This window comes from Zingiber officinale, chromosome 4B (assembly GCF_018446385.1).
Source record: "Zingiber officinale cultivar Zhangliang chromosome 4B, Zo_v1.1, whole genome shotgun sequence".
Lineage (NCBI taxonomy): Eukaryota > Viridiplantae > Streptophyta > Magnoliopsida > Zingiberales > Zingiberaceae > Zingiber > Zingiber officinale.
The window spans coordinates 78,933,700-78,951,687 of record NC_055993.1 but is presented as its reverse complement, the minus strand read 5'-3'; the positions used below and the strand labels follow the sequence as shown (position 1 = coordinate 78,951,687).

The window sequence follows — 17,988 nt, the reverse complement described above, 5'->3', positions numbered from 1 at the left end:
CACAAAATACTAATAATAATATATATTTATTTTCACAACAATGAAATATTGGTAGCAGTATTTGTGAAATTTTAAAAGTATTTAATGATGCAACCGAACAACTTTCCGGTGTTTATTATCCCACTGCTCAATTAGTTTTAGAAAATTTTTCTAATATAGTATTAGTTTTAAATGAACATATTAATAATGAATCTTTATCTCCTTGCATCTTAGCTATGAAAATTAAATGGGAAAAATATTTTTATTTAATTCCTGAAATTTATTTAATTGCATTTACTTTAGATCCTAGATTTAAATTAGAAGTTTTAGAAGAAATGTTAACTTTATATTATGACGCTTTAATTCCAATTAAAGATTCTTCTTCCCCTGATCCAGTTAATATATAATGTTAGAATTTATTTATATGATATTTATAATCAATATTATGCAAAATATGGAACACAAATTAATATTTCTGAAATTCAACAAACTACTAGTAGTAATTTAAAACTTACAAAAGCACAACTCTTATTAAAAGAACGGACAAAACGTCTATGGGGATCCTCAAGTTCCACACAGGAACTTGAGAATTATTTTACGACTTCTTTTGATTTTAATGAAGCAGATAGCGAAAACTTCGATATCTTAAAGTGGTGGTCACAGAAGGCTCAAAGCTTTCCCATTCTCTCCGTGATCGCAAAAGAAATTTTAGCTTGTCCAGTGTTAATTGTTACTGTGGAGCAGACGTTCAGTGCCAGCGGCAACATATTAGATGAACGACGATCAATATTGTCTCCCGACTCATTGGAAGCCCAAGCATTACTGAACGATTGGACCAGAGCGGAGAAAAGAATCCAAGGAATGCAACTTTCAGATGACGAAGTTGAAGATTTTGATACTGAAGGAACAAATACGACAGGAACAGGAAATGGAAGTGAATGAAAATGTAAAACGATAAAAATGTAAAAGAACTACGTGGGCTTTGATTCCCCTAAAGGGATACGTAGGCAACTTAAATAAGTGCAAGCCCTTTTTTCAATAAATTTTAATTTCTAAATTTTAATATTTAATGTTTAATGTTTAATTTTTAATTTTTAATTTTTATTAACATATTAATCTTGAACCGTGACGAACCGTGACGAACCGTGAAAGGGTCGACCTGCCTGGAACCGTCGAACCGGCGGTTCCGAACCGTAGTCAGGTCTATTTGGGGGTCCCAACATAACAAATAAAACAAACAGGCAAGAGACGGTGGACCGGAAGCACCTTCGACCGCCGGTAGGTCGCCCACGTGCCGGTGGTCCCCGCAAACGTTCTTTCTTCGCTTTTTTCCTGCAGCCGTCCGTATTTACACAAGCATCAGATAGGTTGGTGAACAAAATGGACGAAAGGGGGGTCTTTCGCCGCCACGTGCCCCTCTGGGTCGAAATTACGCGGTCTCCGCTGCGGGGATGGCGCTTCGTGGGACGACGGCACCGTGGACACGGAGGCCGACCAGCTCGATGCCCCTGTCAAGGCAGGGACGGATGGCCACACGAACGAGGGCTTGAAGTGCGGGACCGCCGGCGGCGCAACTGCGCGGGAGATGATCTGCACCGTCACGTCCGTCTTCGGCCGCTCCGATGGAATCGGGTGGCTGCAGGCCAGGGCGAGGAGGAGCAGCCGGCGAGCGTCCTCGGGGTCGTAGCCCTCCCCCAGGCGGGCGTCAACGGCCTCCAGGATGCGTCCTTCCCGGAAAAGCTTCCACACCCAGTCGCACAGGAACATGAAGCCGTCGATGTCGCAACGGGGGCGGCGGCCGCAGACGACCTCCAGCACCACGGCGCCGAAGCCAAAAACGTCCGACTCCCGGGTGGCCTTGCCGGTGTGAAAGCACTCCGGAGCGATGTAGCCCACGGTGCCGGGGACGCCAGCCATCTCCAGCTCGGCGTAGGAAGTCTTGTCGGACTCGAGGGCACGCGCGAGGCCGAAGTCGCCGAGGCGCGCGTTGAAGTTGGAGTCGAGCATGATGTTGGAGGCCTTCAGGTCGCGGTGCACCACCTTCTGATCGTACTCGTCGTGCAGGTAGTGGAGGGCAGAGGCGACGCCGGCGATCACGTTGTATCGCCGCTCCCAGCTCAGGGTCGTCGTCGGATTGCTGTTGGGCCCGTCGAACAGGTGGTGGTCAAGGCTGCCATTAGGCATGTACTCGTAGACCAGCAGCAGCATACTGTTGGCGTGGCACCATCCTGCGATCAAACAACGACGACGATTGTCACCGTAAAACGAATCGTCAATTTCTTAACCTCCAATCACTTCTGGAGCCCACTGTCGCCATCCAAATTAGAGGAAAGCATTTTTGAAGTCAGAATTCGTAGCGCCTTACAGATGATCAACGTTGACTAACTAATTAACTTGTATTTGTGTTCAAAAATCAACAAAAGAGAACACCAACAAATCATGAAAGACTTGAATGATAAGCAAGCACCGCATAACAGAGATGAGAAAAGTTAAATTAAAATCGAAGTTTTTTCAAATGATAACGGGATAAAGTTGTGTGGATGAGCTCGAGAAACCACCGAAATTGGAAGAATAATTTGCAGCGCAAGTGAAATTAATGATCGAAACGTATAAGAAATATAGTGAAAACTGGAGGAGCAGAGCTAGACGATGAAGCAGGGCGGGTAAGAAGAACTCACCAACAAGGGGGACGAGGTTCTTATGGCGAAGGCGGTTGATGATGGTCAGTTCCTTGAGGAAGTCGTTGGGAGCGAAGGTGCCACCCCGGGAGAATCGCTTCACGGCCACCTGCTTGTTCTCCCCAGTCAACACGCCCCGGTACACCTCGCAGAAGCCCCCTTTACCCAGCTTCATCTTCTCGTCAAAATTGTTGGTCGCCTTGTCGAGGTCCTTGAACTCGAACTCCCTCGGCGTCCCCGGTAGGCTCTTCAGCGCACCCAATACCAGCGCGCTGCTGCTACTGGCGGCCGCATCTCTCGCCATCCTCTTCCTCATCTTCAGCCACACAAATAGCCCAGCCCCAAGCGCCATCACGAACACTAAGACTCCCCCAACGATCGCGCCAATCTTCCACGGCGGCACGCCTTTTCGGCCATCGGTTAACCTCTGCACGGTCAGATTCCACGACAGCACGCGGTTAAGCTCGTAGTTAGTCCCCGTCGAGGCGGCAAACCCGAAGTACAACTCCTGCTTCAGGTACTCGCTGAGATCGAGCGGCGCTTCGAGCACGGCGGAGGCCGGCTTTGGATCGTCGTCGATCGCCATGTAAACGCGCAAATAGCGCACCACACCATCGTAATCGATCCAGACGGTGTAGTTGGTGTCGTTCACAGGTGCGATCGAAAAGTTCAAATCGGAGAATGTCTTCGTGGAGTTCACACCGTTGATGTCGAGGCCGACGTGGTTGTCGTTGGGGTCGCCCAGATCGGCCTGCCTGACGGTGTCGAACTCAACGGCGACGAAGTGGTTGTCGGGGTTCCCGTTGATGGAAGCATTGGTGAGGCCGAGAAAGGCACCGTGGCTCCCCGGCGGCGCCGGACGGAGGTCAGAGGAGAGGAGGAAAGCCAAGCCCTCGCCTGGGGTCATGTTGCCGACACGGAAGACGTTTATTTTGAAGAAGGTGTTGAAGGACAGAACCTGCTTGGCGGTGGCGTTGGAGGAGGAAGAGGAGTTAATCTGCCAAACCTTAAAAGGCATGTTGTAGAAGACTCGACCGGATTTATTGACGAGGTAGCTGGAGGCGATGTTGGAGGTATCGGGGGTGAGCTGAAAGGCGCCACCTCTGATTTCGGAGTCGTTGAATGTCAAGAGGTCGACACCGTCGGCGTCATAGAGGAAGTTAGGGAAGCTGTAGGAGAAATTGTCGTTGATGACGGGGACGATCTGAGAATGAGCGGGGGGAAGGTGGAGGAAGAAGAGGAGGAGAACGAAGGAGGCGGCGGCGAGGCGGAGAAGAGGTGGAAGAGGTCGGCCGGCCATGTCCTTGGTAAGGAAGGAAAAGGAGGACCGACGGCGGAGAGGGTTTGCTAGGAGGCTTCGTTTTCGTTATTTAAATATTAGTGGCGACGAAATTTAGCAGAAAATACAAACATTTACATTTCACCACCTGAAAGTTTTCCCATTTGTGAATGGTTCTCAGAATTTTTTAAAGGCCAATTTAAAAATTCTATAAAAGGATATTTTTATCATTTCATCTCTGCGGAGTATCTCGTATTTTAAAGGGCCAAATTGAAAAATGATTCACTCTATTTTTTACTATCATACCTCATTTTTAATATATATATAATTTTGATCAAAGGCCAATTTAAAAATTCTAAAAAAAAAAGGATTTTTTTTATCATTTGATCTCTGCGGAGTATTCGTATTTTAAAGGGCCAAAATGAAAAATGGTTCACTCTATTTTTTTACTATCATACCTCATTTTTAAAATATATATAATTTTGATCAAAATTATTTTAATATATTTAAAATTATTAAATAATTATAATTATAATTATTTTAATATTTATTTTTTTTATTATCCTCATTTGACTCTTAGTCATTAATAGTTTAATACCGTAATTTATTAATTTAAAAAGTTTAACCATATTTTAATCTTACAAATATTAAAGGATGTTTTGAGAAAAAGATGAATTCTAGGATATGGAATAAATTTGCTAAATATAAAATAGTCATCCTTTTAAATTATTTTAAAAATAAGCATTTTGGGGGAAAAACATAAAAGAGATGGAAGGAAATTTTATCATTAAATATAATTTAAATTGTGCCAAAGTTAAAATGGTGTTCCTTTTAGTTTTGTTATAGTTGTAAGGGAGTTTCATTGAAAAAAAAATATTATAAGAGTATCTATCCTATTTTTAATTTAAAAAAAAAATTATTCCAATTTTATTATAATAACATTGATTAAAATTGCAGTAAAATTATTTTGGAGTTTTATTATATTCAAATATTATTTATCAAATTTGATTAAAATCATTTTAATCAAAGTTATTAAAATTTATAGTAATTTTGATCATATTTATTTAATCTAAAATAATTTGACAAAAATTGGTCGTCGTGCTTCGCAATGCTTGAATGGAGCTAAAATAATTCTTTCTTTTTTTTTTCTACCAAAATAGCACATCCTTTTAAGGATAGCTAAAATAAGGGGAGCTCATTTAATTTTTGTTTATTTAAATTTTTATTGTTTACCTTCAAAAGGCATATATATATATATTTAAATTATCCAAACAGGAATCTCACACTAAATAAGGTAATAATATTAAAAAAAGGTAATAATCCAAACAAGAATCTCACACTAAGGAATGTGCTAATAAGGTTCTCTTAATTATTTCAACTAAAATATCCTTCACTTTTGAAAATAATATATATATATATATATATATATATATATATATATATATTACACCGTATGACACCATTTCTTTAAAGATGAATAATAATTTTTGTGATATTTAAAAAAAAAATTAATACTATAATATAAGAGTGAAACCTCAATGCTAGAAAAAAAAAACTTTTATTAGGTTAAATCTAATTTTTAAATCTTAAAATCTTAAATAAAATATAAAAAAAAACAGGGATTCATTCTAGGCGCCTAGTCACAGCAGAGCAAAACTGAATAATATATACTTATCCTGTACAAATTGAATAATATATATATATATATATATATATATATATATACTTATCCTGTACCACCTGTGCAAAAAAAAAAATGATTAAATTTTTTTATCTAATACTATAACTCAATTCCCTAAACCTAGGCAAAATTTTATTGGCACAACAAAGGATTTAAAAAAATAAGCAAAAAAAATTATACACCTCGAATGTGCGAGGGGCGACCATTCTCGACACCATGTAATTAGTATTAAGTATTTAATTTACGTCGATTAATTCTGGGAATGACCAATCCTGTCTTAAAGAAATTTTCTATTGATCACCAAAGTAAATTAAGAAGTGTTCATAGTAAACGATCCATTAACCTAGCGTTCTATTAATTTTAAGATGAAACTCGTTCTTTATATATCTGACTGATGGATCATTGCCCTCGGACTTCTATTAATATTTTTGATCCATGGACAACATATTTAAATGATTAAGATAATCTAAATCAAATTAGTTTTTAAGATTAAAAAAATATCTCCTTGCTAATTTATTTTCACTTTTATGTTGTTTAAAAATAATCACAAAATTGATATTAGGACATTTCTTAATTACACTTAAATTGAATAATATTTTTAAAAATTATAAATCATATGCTATTATATAGATACTAATATATAAAAAAAATCTTAACATAATTGATATTCAATGTGTAACACTTATGCTCCACACTTTTATCAAATGTTTTTGAACAATTCTTATCGTGTGAGTCCCTCTTCCAAAAATTCAAAATTTTAGTTTTAATATTTTAAAAAAAATCTTAGTCCCTTTTATGCTTCCCTTGAACTTTTCTTAAAAAACAAACATGGATCTCACTTTTGACTATCAAACTTTTAATGCTTGCAACTTGAGGGTTGGAGAGTGGAAGTGAGATGTAATCCTACTTAAAAGTCGTATGAGTTGATGAAACTTAAGCCTTCTTTGTTTAATGTAATTGTTTCTATACGATTAGGACCATTCAAGTAATGTTTTTTTTCAACACCACTTTAATATTAATCATAATTATTTCTGATCCTGTAATAAGGATGAGGGACCCTCGGTAACGGGGGGTCAACGACACGTGGAGGTCAAGGGTCAAGAGGGTCAACACCAAGGTCATGTCGAGCGGACTGGCGGACCATCCCCGGACATCCGGCTGACCGGGCACCCAGCCCGGGTCCCCCAGGCGGCCGAACGAAAGACAACCCGATCATGGAGCGGGTTTCCGATGCTCAAGGTAAAAGCGTCTTTAAGCCGAGCGGCCACCAAGGTCATGCCGAGCGGACTGGCGGACCATCCCCGGACATCCGGCTGACCGGGCACCCGGTCCGGGTCCCCCAGGCGGCCGAACGAAAGACAACCCGATCATGGAGCGGGTTTCCGATGCTCAAGGTAAAAAAGTCTTAAAGTCGAGCGGCAAGGCTGATAACCATGATTTTACTGCATTATTTTGATTCATTTATGCATGGTTTTGAGGTTGATTTTATAGGTTAAAATCATGGTTACATTACATTTTTGTGCATTGCATAGATTTTGGACTTAATTACAAATTATATTATTTTTGGTGTTATTTGATGCTAATATTTGATTCTTATTTTGTAGGCATCAAAGGATCTTAGATTTGGATCTATTTGGACCAGAATTGGGCTTGAATCGGAGTTCAAAAGACAAGATCAAGCTTTGGGTCGATTTGGGCCGTTTATCAAGAATAGGACAGATCTGGACCATCCGTTGAAGATCTGGCCGATCCAACCTAATGGGGAGCAGATATGAGCCATTGATGAAGATCCAGAAGTTTTGATCCAGATCTGAGTTCATCTAGCCATTGATCCAGCCCGAAACGATCTGGGCCGTTCATTGAAGACTGGGCAGATCCGGGCCATCCAGTGATGATCTGATCGATCCGACCTACGGTAGGGTAGATCCAGACCCTAGATCAACATCAGTACCTTTGGATCAGATTTTGGGCAAGATTTCACCGTTGATTTAGCTCCAAATTGCTCCCAGCCGTCCGATCAGATCCAGATCTGATTTAAATAGAAGCTACAGTAGCTACAGTGCCGTGGTCGATCTCCTCCTCCGCACAGCTGCGTCGCGCGTTCTTCTTCAACGAGTTTCGGCCCCTTTCCTTTCTCCGATCATCCTCTCAAGCTTCAACCTCGGTGGATAGTCTCTACATCAGCTCTTCCCGATCATCTGGTGTCGTAGGCGGGTGTTCTCTCCGGCGCAATCTCCACTTCTGCGATACCTCTGTTCACCTCAGATTTGGAGGTGTTCTTCCAAATCTGAGCTCCGATTCCTATCAGAAACGTTCGGCAGTGGTCCTCCGGCGTTACTGAGCTTCTTCCAATGCCCATCCGCAGTCCACATCTTCATTCCAGATTCAGAGGTCAAGGATGGCAGATTTCCAGCATTTTCGGCATTTGATTGGTTCCGGGTTGTTTCTAGTGTTAGGATCTTGGATGGCTAGAGGGGGGTGAATAGCCTCTTCAAAAGCTAAAACTCAAAGATAAAACTCACACGAGTGGTTAGCGCAGCGGAAAACAAGTTAAGGACAGAATAAGAGAATAAGAGAAGAAACAAAGCAAACCACAGTGACTCAAGTGTTTACGAGGTTCGGGGATAACTTGCCCCTACTCCTCGGTGTCCGTAAGGTGGACAAGCCGATCTTCGGTAGATCAACCCCGGTGAACACCCGGCTATGAACTTTCTCCTTCTCGGTGGAGTGACCTCTCAACAAAATCTCAACAGGTATGTAGAATATAGCACAAGACTTACTGAGCTTGGTGACTTAGGAGAATGAAAATTAAGCTTACAGTCACGCGAAGGTCAGTGAAACAGAGAGCAAGTCGAGACAGCCGCTTCTCAGCCCCGAGCGTCAAAGCTTTTGCACTGATCGACAGAGAGTGTTTTTTCTTCACCAAGAAAACTTCTACTTAACCCTCTCTTCAACCAGCCTTTTATGTCTCTGCCATCTCTGCCTTTCGCCCGCAACGGATCCTTGCCAAACTGCAGCAAATCTCTGCATCCAGCCATAGCATCGCCAATCACGCTTCTTTCTCATCTGATCATCTGAGCTCACACCAATGGAATTCTGGTCTTCACTGGTGTCTCTGAGCTCCACCCAATCACCATGAGTTGAGCTGATCGATGCCAGATCACCGCCAGATCGCAGCCACGATTTTGCTGCTTTAACAGGTTTACAGCAAAAGTCTCTCTGGTATCCTCTACTAATGAAGCTCAATTTGAAATCAACCAATTGCAAATTACCAGTAACCTGCACCTCAAAATCTTGCAGCAGATGGTTAGAAATATTTAGGCAAAAGCAACTTTGAATCAGAAAGAATCAGAGAAAGTGCATGCAAAACAGACTATAGTATGGATCGGTCTGCAGACCGATCCATACGTTCAAATTTCTTTTTCGATCGTTTCTGATCGGTCTGCGGACCGATCAGGAACTAACCTGATCGGTCCTCGGGCCGATCGGTGTCGCACGCACAAGCTTGATCGGTCTCCGGACCGATCAGGCATCAATCGACCGGTCCCGAGACCGGTCAAGACTGATACGAGCATTCGCAGATGCTACTCGAGTTCTCACCGATCGGTCGGCGGACCGATCAGTAACAACACAATATGCTACTGGTTGACCCGATCGGTCCGTAGACCGATCAGACTTCTCTTCTCCCGAACGTCTTTGCGCCTCCTGATCGTTGTCTGATCGGTCTCCAGACCGATCCCAAGGCTGTGATTTAAGGGCAAGCATCCAAGCTTGCTACCCTTAATCCTGACAGTCCGAGACCGAGCTACCGAGCTCTTCTCCGACTATACATGCCAAGTTTCCATACTTGACTTCTCAACACCGGATGTCCGATCACCCTGATCCATCTGGTTTTTCCTGCCCGGCTTCACTCACCGGGACTTTCCAATTGCTCGCTTCACTCACCGGGACTTCCAATTGCCCGGCTTCACTCACCAGACTTTCCAATTGCCTGGCTTCACTCACCAGACTTTCCAATTGCCTGCTTCACTCACAGGACTTCTCCCGTGCCAAGCTCCTTGCTCGGACTTTTCCCAATCAGATTAATCAGTCAACCAAGTCAACCCTGATTTGTCTGAGTTAATTCAATATCTGATTGAAACTTAAATCTGTCAACATCAAAACAACATCCAGGTCAGACTGTATCAACAATCTCCCCCTTTTTGTTGTTTGACAACACGATTTAAGTTTAGATCAGAAATGCTTTCATATCCATAATTTTAGGGAAATCGGGATCCTCCCCCTAAGACGGATATATCTCAAATATCTTCTCCCCCTTTTTCATATTGAGTTTACAATTCGTCTCTAAACTTCAAATACTCTCTCCCCCTTTGTCAAACACCGAAAAGGTATATATATATAAAAAAAAATATGAGGACTGACAAACACCTCCCCCTTAAACCCATATCATAATCCACAAAAAGAAGTAAGATATGATAGAACTCAAGCAATGTCATATACATAGCATGAAAAAGATATCATAGGAGTACAAAACGCATGAAAATAAACATAATGTCTAAAATAGCAACCATCCAGGACAGGCAATCAACATCGTATCTAGAATAAAGTAGCACAATCAACAATCAATCACATAATCAAAATCAACTCGCATCCTCATCATGAGGAGCAGTGTCATCAGCAACAGGATAAGAGAATCCCTGAGGGGGCACGCCGCTGCCTGAAGATGGATCGTCTGTAGAAGGCTGAGGTGGTGGGTGGCTGGCCATCCATCCCATAAACGCCTGATGAGTAGCCAGCTGATGTCTCTGTAGGGTCTCAAAGCGTCGGTCAATGTGGAGACGTAGACCAACGAACTCAGCAGCCACCATCTCCTCGTGGCGATCAAATCGGTCCTCCAACTCCGCGATCTGCCAGCGCAGATCAGGGTCCGCCTCGCCAATGTCAGCAGGAGGAGCAGCTGCAACCTGTCGTGGTAACTCACCTAAAGCTCTCCCATCCTTCCACTGAACCTCCCCATTTCGCCCTATGATTCCAGACTTGGAAAATGCTCGTTTCCCAAGTCGGCAATCCTGCCTGATCATTTTGATTATTCTACCCTTAGAGACATCAACCTGAAGGGTCTCAAGCCAATCAGTAATTATATGCCCATAAGGCATATAAATAGTGAAGCCGCTAGGCTGAGAATATGATATGATCGAGGAGTAGATGCTTGACATGATATCAAAATCGAGACGCCGACGCAAACCATAAAGCATAAGACAATGATATGGTCGGATCTCAGATAGTGGTTTAGATGTGATAGGTAGAAGGCAGTTCGTGACAATTTTAAAAAGAATGTAGTCTTGAGGAGATAATCTCAAGGCTGCAAAAGTAGGGAAGTCAACATCTAGCTCATCTAGCCCTAGTCTAGGCTGTCTGAAGAAGTACTCATAGATTTCGTCAGATGAGATATCAAACGGTGGAGGTAACTCTTCTGGTAGGTCAGGAAATATCGAAAAGACATCACCGGAACACCTCCGACAATCGAGATACTCAAAGAAAGATGAGATACTGAAATCAAGAGTCCGCCTAGCAACTCTTGTTTTAAAACCTTGATCATTAGTCTCATGAAGGTTATTATAGAACTCAGAGACCAAGTCATAGTTGATATCCCGTTCCAAGTAGACTAGAGTATCGAGTTTGTAGTATGCTAAGATTTCGGACACTTGTGGGCAAAATTCGTCCATGAATTTTCTATCCACGGATCTACAAGGGAGTAATTTGAATGTCCTTTGTTGAAAAGCTTCCTCAGTCCGGCGGTTTGGGAATCTACTGGAACTAGCCGGTTGGGGTCGGGAAGAAGCAGCAGTAGTTTTGGATTTGGATGTCTTTGGTTCCTTAGAGGTTCCCTCACCATCAGTGGGTTTCTTCCTAAGGGGACACAATGGGGTGAAATAGGGAGCACCGGAGCCACCGACAATTAAGAACCGAGACAACAAAACAACAAATTCAGTGAGAAACATAATGCTGCCAAATTCTAGAAAGGTAAGAAGTTACCTTGGTGCCATTTGAACCTTAGTATAGGGCGAGTGCTGGAGCTTCGGCGTGCAAAGAGAAGAGAAGGAGTGAACTGGTGGGAAGAGTCGGCTAGGGTTCGTGTGAATGAGGGAAAGAAGAATCGGGGGTTTTAAGGGTTAAGATGGGTGTACAGTGAAGAAAAGATCGGACGGTTGTCCGATCAGAAGGTTTCGGAAGCCCACAGATCGGTCACCAGACCGATCAGGGAACCTCCTGATCGGTCAATAGACCGATCAGGGAGTGCGAAGCTGATCGATCCTCGGACCGATCAGGGAACTACCTGATCGGTCCGTAGACCGATCAGAGATCGATCAGTAAGCCCAAGTTACAGACTTAACCAATGGAACCACTGATCGGTCTATGGACCGATCAGAAGAACCCTATGCGTATCAGATTATCCTGATCGGTCCCTGGACCGATCAGTGAGCCGCACAAACATACCCTGATCGGTCCCTGGACCGATCAGAGCCTGATTGTGGTTTTGGATCGGTCCGTCGACCGATCCATCGATCATGCCTGTATCCTCCTGATCGGTCAGATACTGAAATTTTCAGTGATTTCAGTAACCGAAATCCTTAGATATGTTTGATAGGTCGTAGAAGTTTCTCCAGTAAAACTGTCAAACTCAATATCTAGAACCCTGAGAATCTACAATCATAACTATGTCCTAACGATGGGCTCTTATGGTGTGAATTTGTTTATAATTTGAGACTTTCATATTCGACTACAAACACTGAGATTTCAGACAAGTTTCAAGTTTGTCAAAATAGACAACTTGTCCTAATTTGCAATCAAGGCATGAAAGCTGAAATTCTTGATTCTTGTTATGTTTAGTTTCAAGTTTGTCAAAATATATCCAATTTGTTATTATTTCCTTTAATAACCTAGCGTTTTATCAATCAAGGTCATGACATGAACCAAGCAACAATACCAATCAACACATCAACCATCAACCATGATTAGAGAATTTCTAGGCAAATGTCCAACCAAGATTCCTTGGTTGGAATATATGAGTAAGATCTAGGAACCAAATACACATGAATTGTGTAATGGTGTTCCCCAAACTCAATTAATGTCTCTTCAACCTAATTATTCAAGGGATGCATGATACATTTTGAATAATTTGGTTGATCCTAGCATCTCACCCCATTTCTAGCAAACAAAAACATTTTGTTAAACCTTATAGTGTATGTGAGATGTTCCCAAGTTGCCCAAATTTTTGTCCCAATTACTCTTGTCATTTTAATAGTCCTTATTGTGCATGGTGAAACTCTAATGACCTAAGGGGCCAAACACATTCCCAACTCCCTCCTTAAATGACTAAATTCATTTTCCGGAAGGGGTTTGGTGAAAATATCAGCTAGGTTTGACTTTGACTCAACATATGTGAGTGCAATGTCTCCCCTAGCTACATGATCTCTAATGAAGTGATGACGCACTTCAATGTGTTTTGTCCTTGAATGATGGACTGGATTTTTAGTTAGGTTAATCATGCTAATGTTATCACATAGCACTTGTACACCCTTGTAAGAAAATCCATAATCCTCTAAGGTGTGTATCATCCACAACAATTGCGATACACTCTCTCCCATGGCAATATATTCAGCCTCGGTCGTGGAGAGAGCAACACAATGTTGCTTCCGACTTGACCAACTAACTAAAGATGACCCTAAAAATTGGCAACCCCCACTCGTACTTTTCCGATCCAATTTGCACCCAGCATAATCGGAATCGGTATAACCTATCAAGTCAAAAGACTCGGTACGAGGATACCAAAGACCTACTCTTATTGTGCCCTTAAGATATCTCAAAATTCTTTTAACTGCAATTAAATGAGATTCCTTTGCACAGACTTGATACCTAGCGCACATGCCCACAGCAAAAAGTATATCGGGTCTACTGGCTGTGAGATATAGAAGACTACCAATCATGCTTCTATATTGCGTTAGATCAACTGGTTTTCCACTCTCATCATTGTCAAGGCGAGTGTTTGTCGCCATTGGAGTGGACACTTCCTTAGAGTCACTCATATTGAATTTTCTGAGCATCTCTTGAGTGTATTTTGCTTGATGGACATAAATACCATCTCTAGTTTGTTTGATTTCGAGTCCAAGGAAGAAAGTCAATTCTCCCACTAGACTCATCTCAAACTCACTCTCCATGTGAGTGATGAACTCATTTAAATAGCCCTTGTTGTTTGAGCCACAAATTATGTCATCGACATATACTTGGGCTACAAAAATATTTTCACCATCTCTACGTAGAAATAGTGTTGGGTCTATTTGTCCTCTAACAAAGCCCTTCTCTAGTAGATATGTTGACAACCTTTCGTACCAAGCTCGTGGTGCTTGTTTAAGCCCATAAAGTGCTTTCTTGAGCTTGTACACGTGATTTGGAGATTCGGTATTCACAAATCCCGGTGGTTGTTCAACATAAACTTCTTCCTTAATGAGACCATTTAAGAAGGCCGATTTTACATCCATTTGATAGAGCTTGAAACCTCTATGTGCAGCAAAAGCTAGCATTAAGCGAATGGACTCTAATCGGGCCACTGGAGCATATGTCTCATCATAATCAAGGCCTTCAACTTGACTATAGCCCTTGGCTACAAGTCTTGCCTTGTTTCTAACTACCTCTCCCTTTTGGTTCAATTTGTTCTTGAAGACCCATTTGGTTCCAATAATGGTGGTCTTCTTAGGTCTGGGAACCAAGTCCCATACTTGGCTCCTTTCAAATTGACCTAATTCATCTTGCATAGCTATGATCCACTCAGGATCATGCAATGCCTCATCAATTAATCTAGGTTCAATTTCTGAGATCAAAGCGACCTCATTGGACTCATTTCTAAAGAATGACCTAGTCCTAACCCCTTGATGGATGTCTCCCACAATCTGGTCTTGGGGGTGACTAGTGTCTAACCTAGACTGCCTTGGTGCTGATGGTGCCTCATGAGTGGTCTCACTTGGCACAGACAAGGACTCAATATCAGACAATGGATCCACCTGAGTTCTTTGTTGTCCTTGCTCATCATTATCAGAGTCAATTTTGACTCTTTCGATGTTTTGGTCATTCAAACTTAGCCTTCTAAGTTCGAATTGAATTTGTTCTACATCCCTTGATTGATCATTTAAATTAGGGATTTCTTCAAAAGCTACATCAGAGGACTCTTCAATCAATTTAGTCCTACTGTTGTAGACTCGATAGGCTTTGCTGGTGAGTGAATACCCGACCAGTATCCCTTCATCAGCCTTAGCCGTGAACTTCCCAAGATGATCCTTTGTGTTCAAGATAAACACCTTACAACCAAACACCCTAAGATGTTTAATTGTAGGTGGTTTCCCAAACCAAAGTTCATGAGGGGTCTTTCCTAAAAATCTGTGTATTAGGACTCGATTTTGCACATAGCAAGCTGTACTCACAGCTTCGGCCCATAAGTAGCTCGGCAAAGAGTACTCATTGAGCATGCTTCGTGCAGCTTCCTGTAGGACTCGGTTCTTTCTCTCCACAACCCCATTTTGCTTTGGAGTAGAGAACTCATGTCTATAACCCTTCTCTTGACAAAACTCTAAAAACCTATGGTTTTGGAATTCACCACCATGATCACTCCTAATGGTTTTAATTGTGGTTGATTTTTCATTTTCCGTTCTTCTACAAAAAGAAATGAAAATATCTATGGTTTGGTCCTTATGTTTCAAAAAGAAGGTCCAAGTATATCTAGTGAAATCATCAATAATCACAAGACAATATCTACTTCCATTCAAAGATATTACACTACTGCAATCAAATAGGTCCATGTGCAATAAGTCTAACGGAGTAGAAGTACTTACAATGCTTTTACCTTTATGAACCGCTTTTGTTTGCTTACCCTTTTGACATGCATCACATAGTTTGTTCTTTTGATATTTGATGCTTGGTAAGCCTCGCACTAATCCTTTGTTTGCTAGCTTCCGGATGTTCTTCATGTTTACATGTGCCAACCTTCTATGCCATAGCCAAGACTCTTCTTCTTTTGACATGAAACACTTAATCAAAGCATTAGTAGCACTTTTAAATGATACTTGATAAATATTGTCTACCCTTGTGCCTACTAGTACTGTGTCAAGTGTGTCAATGTTTTAACCAAACATTGACTTGAATGAAATTCAATTGTGTAACCCGTATCACACAATTGACTGACACTTAGGAGATTAAAAGTCATTCCCTTGACTAGAAGAACATTCTTGATATGAAGGCATTCGGATATATGAATGTCTCCAACTCCTATTACCTTAAGACTACCATTGTTACCAAAAGACACATTACCTCTACTTTTGTTTTGAAGAGAAGCAAATAGAGATTTGTCCCCGGTCATGTGCTTGGAGCATCCACTATCAACAAACCAAGTTGATAGGTGCTCCCCCTCGATCAATGCCTACAAGATACGAAAGATAGATGTTTTAGGTACCCAAATCTTGGGACCTAATGCATCTACAAGAAGTGACCTAGGAACCCATGCTTTGGTCATACCCTTCCTAGTTCCATGAACCCTAGAATCATTTGATCTATGGTATTGGGTCCTAGACACTAATGAGATAAAACTCGATTCTTTGGGTTGATAACCTAACCCGGCTTTGTTGTAGACTGCCCTTTGGGCATTTAAGATCATGTCTAATGTCTTAGAGCTAGTTGAGAATTTCTCAAGCATTTTCTTGAGCTTCTCAACCTCACTCTTCAAAGCCTTGTTCTCATCTTCAAGAAGCTCTAGTTGAAGGTCATCAACCTCATCTTCCCTAAGAGCCTTTAGCATTTCTACTTCTTCTTTTAACAATTTATTTTCTGTTTTCGACTTTTTAAGCAATGTAGATAAATGAGTAATAGTCTTATAACATTTTTCTACATGAGAAGAGGTTACCTCTTCATCATCCGAGGATGATGAGGCCGCGTTTGAAGCATCACTTGAGTTGCCATCGCTTCCGGAGTCCTCCCTTGCCATGAGTGCTAAATGGCGAGTGCTCTTCTCCTTCTTCTCTTCTTCCTCGGATGAGCTTGAAGATGACTCATCCCAAGTGGCCTTAAGGGCCTTCTTCTTTTTGCTTCTTTCTTCTTTCTTCTTGGCTCGTTCTTCCTTCTTCTTGGCTCGTTCTTCCTTCTTCTTGGCTCGTTCTTCCTTCTTGAGCTTAGGACACTCACTTCGGTAGTGCCCTTTCTTACTACATTCATAGCACGTAACGTTAGATTTATCTATGTTCGGATCATTAGGTTTACCTTTGTATCTTCGGCTTCTTCTCATGATCCTCCTCACGAAATTCGCCATTTCGCTTGATGACGATGATTCGCCTTCGTCATCGGACTCGGAGGAAGAGGTGGATGAGGAGATCTCCTTTTCTTTCTTCTTTTCCTTCTTCCTTCTCCCATCCTTGCTCCTTTCTCCTGCAACAAGAGCAATACCTTTCTCCTTTTGGCCTTTGTTAGCAAGTTCATGTAATTCCATTTCACAGAAAAATTCATCTAACTTGACAGTTGAAAGATCCTTGGATACCTTGTAGGCATCTACCATAGATGACCACAAGGCATTCCTAGGAAAAGCTTTAAGTGCATACCTTACAAGATCGCGGTTTTCTACATGTTCATCTATGGAATGGAGACCGTTAATGATCTCTTTAAACCTACCATGAAGTTCACTTACATTCTCATTTTCCTTCATGGTGAGGTTCTGGAGTTGGTTGAGGAACAAGTCTCTCTTGGCAATTCGAGAGTCCCGAGTCCCTTCTTGAAGCTCAATGAGCTTTTTCCATAGATCTCTTGCACTAGTAAAAGGACCTACCTTGACTAGTTGGTCCTTGGCGATTCCACATTGCAAGGTGACCATGGCCTTGGCATCGGCTTGTGCTTTGCGGAGTTGTTCGGTAGACCACCTTGACGATTCGAGCTCCTTACCTTCCTCATCTCTTGGTGGTGTGTAGCCTTCCTTGACTGAGAACCACATGGCAATGTCCGTCTTTAGGTAATACTCCATGCGTCCCTTCCAGTACTGGAAATCTGCCCCTTCAAAGTAAGGTGGTCGATTTGTGCTAAAACCTTCCCTCATGGCCATCTCTTTGCTCTTAGGTTGTTAAGCCGGATGAAGAGCTCCAAGCTCTGATACCACTTGTTAGGATCTTGGATGGCTAGAGGGGGGTGAATAGCCTCTTCAAAAGCTAAAACTCAAAGATAAAACTCACACGAGTGGTTAGCGCAGCGGAAAACAAGTTAAGGACAGAATAAGAGAATAAGAGAAGAAACAAAGCAAACCACAGTGACTCAAGTGTTTACGAGGTTCGGGGATAACTTGCCCC

At 41.9% G+C, this 17,988-nt stretch overlaps 1 protein-coding gene across 1 annotated transcript; it reads right to left on the bottom strand.

Annotated features, from left to right (window-relative positions):
* Nucleotides 1-1,320: 1,320 nt before the first annotated feature.
* Nucleotides 1,321-4,016, bottom strand: LOC121975228 (probable L-type lectin-domain containing receptor kinase S.5). The gene is made up of 2 exons (XM_042526751.1): nt 2,658-4,016; nt 1,321-2,207 (listed from the first exon to the last, which is right to left on the bottom strand). The coding sequence occupies exons 1-2, from the start codon at nt 3,955-3,957 to the stop codon at nt 1,339-1,341; spliced, it is 2,169 nt and encodes a 722-aa protein (XP_042382685.1). The 5' UTR covers nt 3,958-4,016; the 3' UTR covers nt 1,321-1,338.
* Nucleotides 4,017-17,988: the final 13,972 nt, after the last annotated feature.

Excerpts from the sequence above, each read along its gene's own strand:
- LOC121975228 (XM_042526751.1), bottom strand. The coding sequence starts at position 3,957 with ATGGCCGGCCGACCTCTTCCACCTCTTCTCCGCCTCGCCGCCGCCTCC. Across the intron at positions 2,208-2,657 it reads GAACCTCGTCCCCCTTGTTG|GATGGTGCCACGCCAACAGT; the intron begins GTGAGTTCTTCT and ends GTTTGATCGCAG.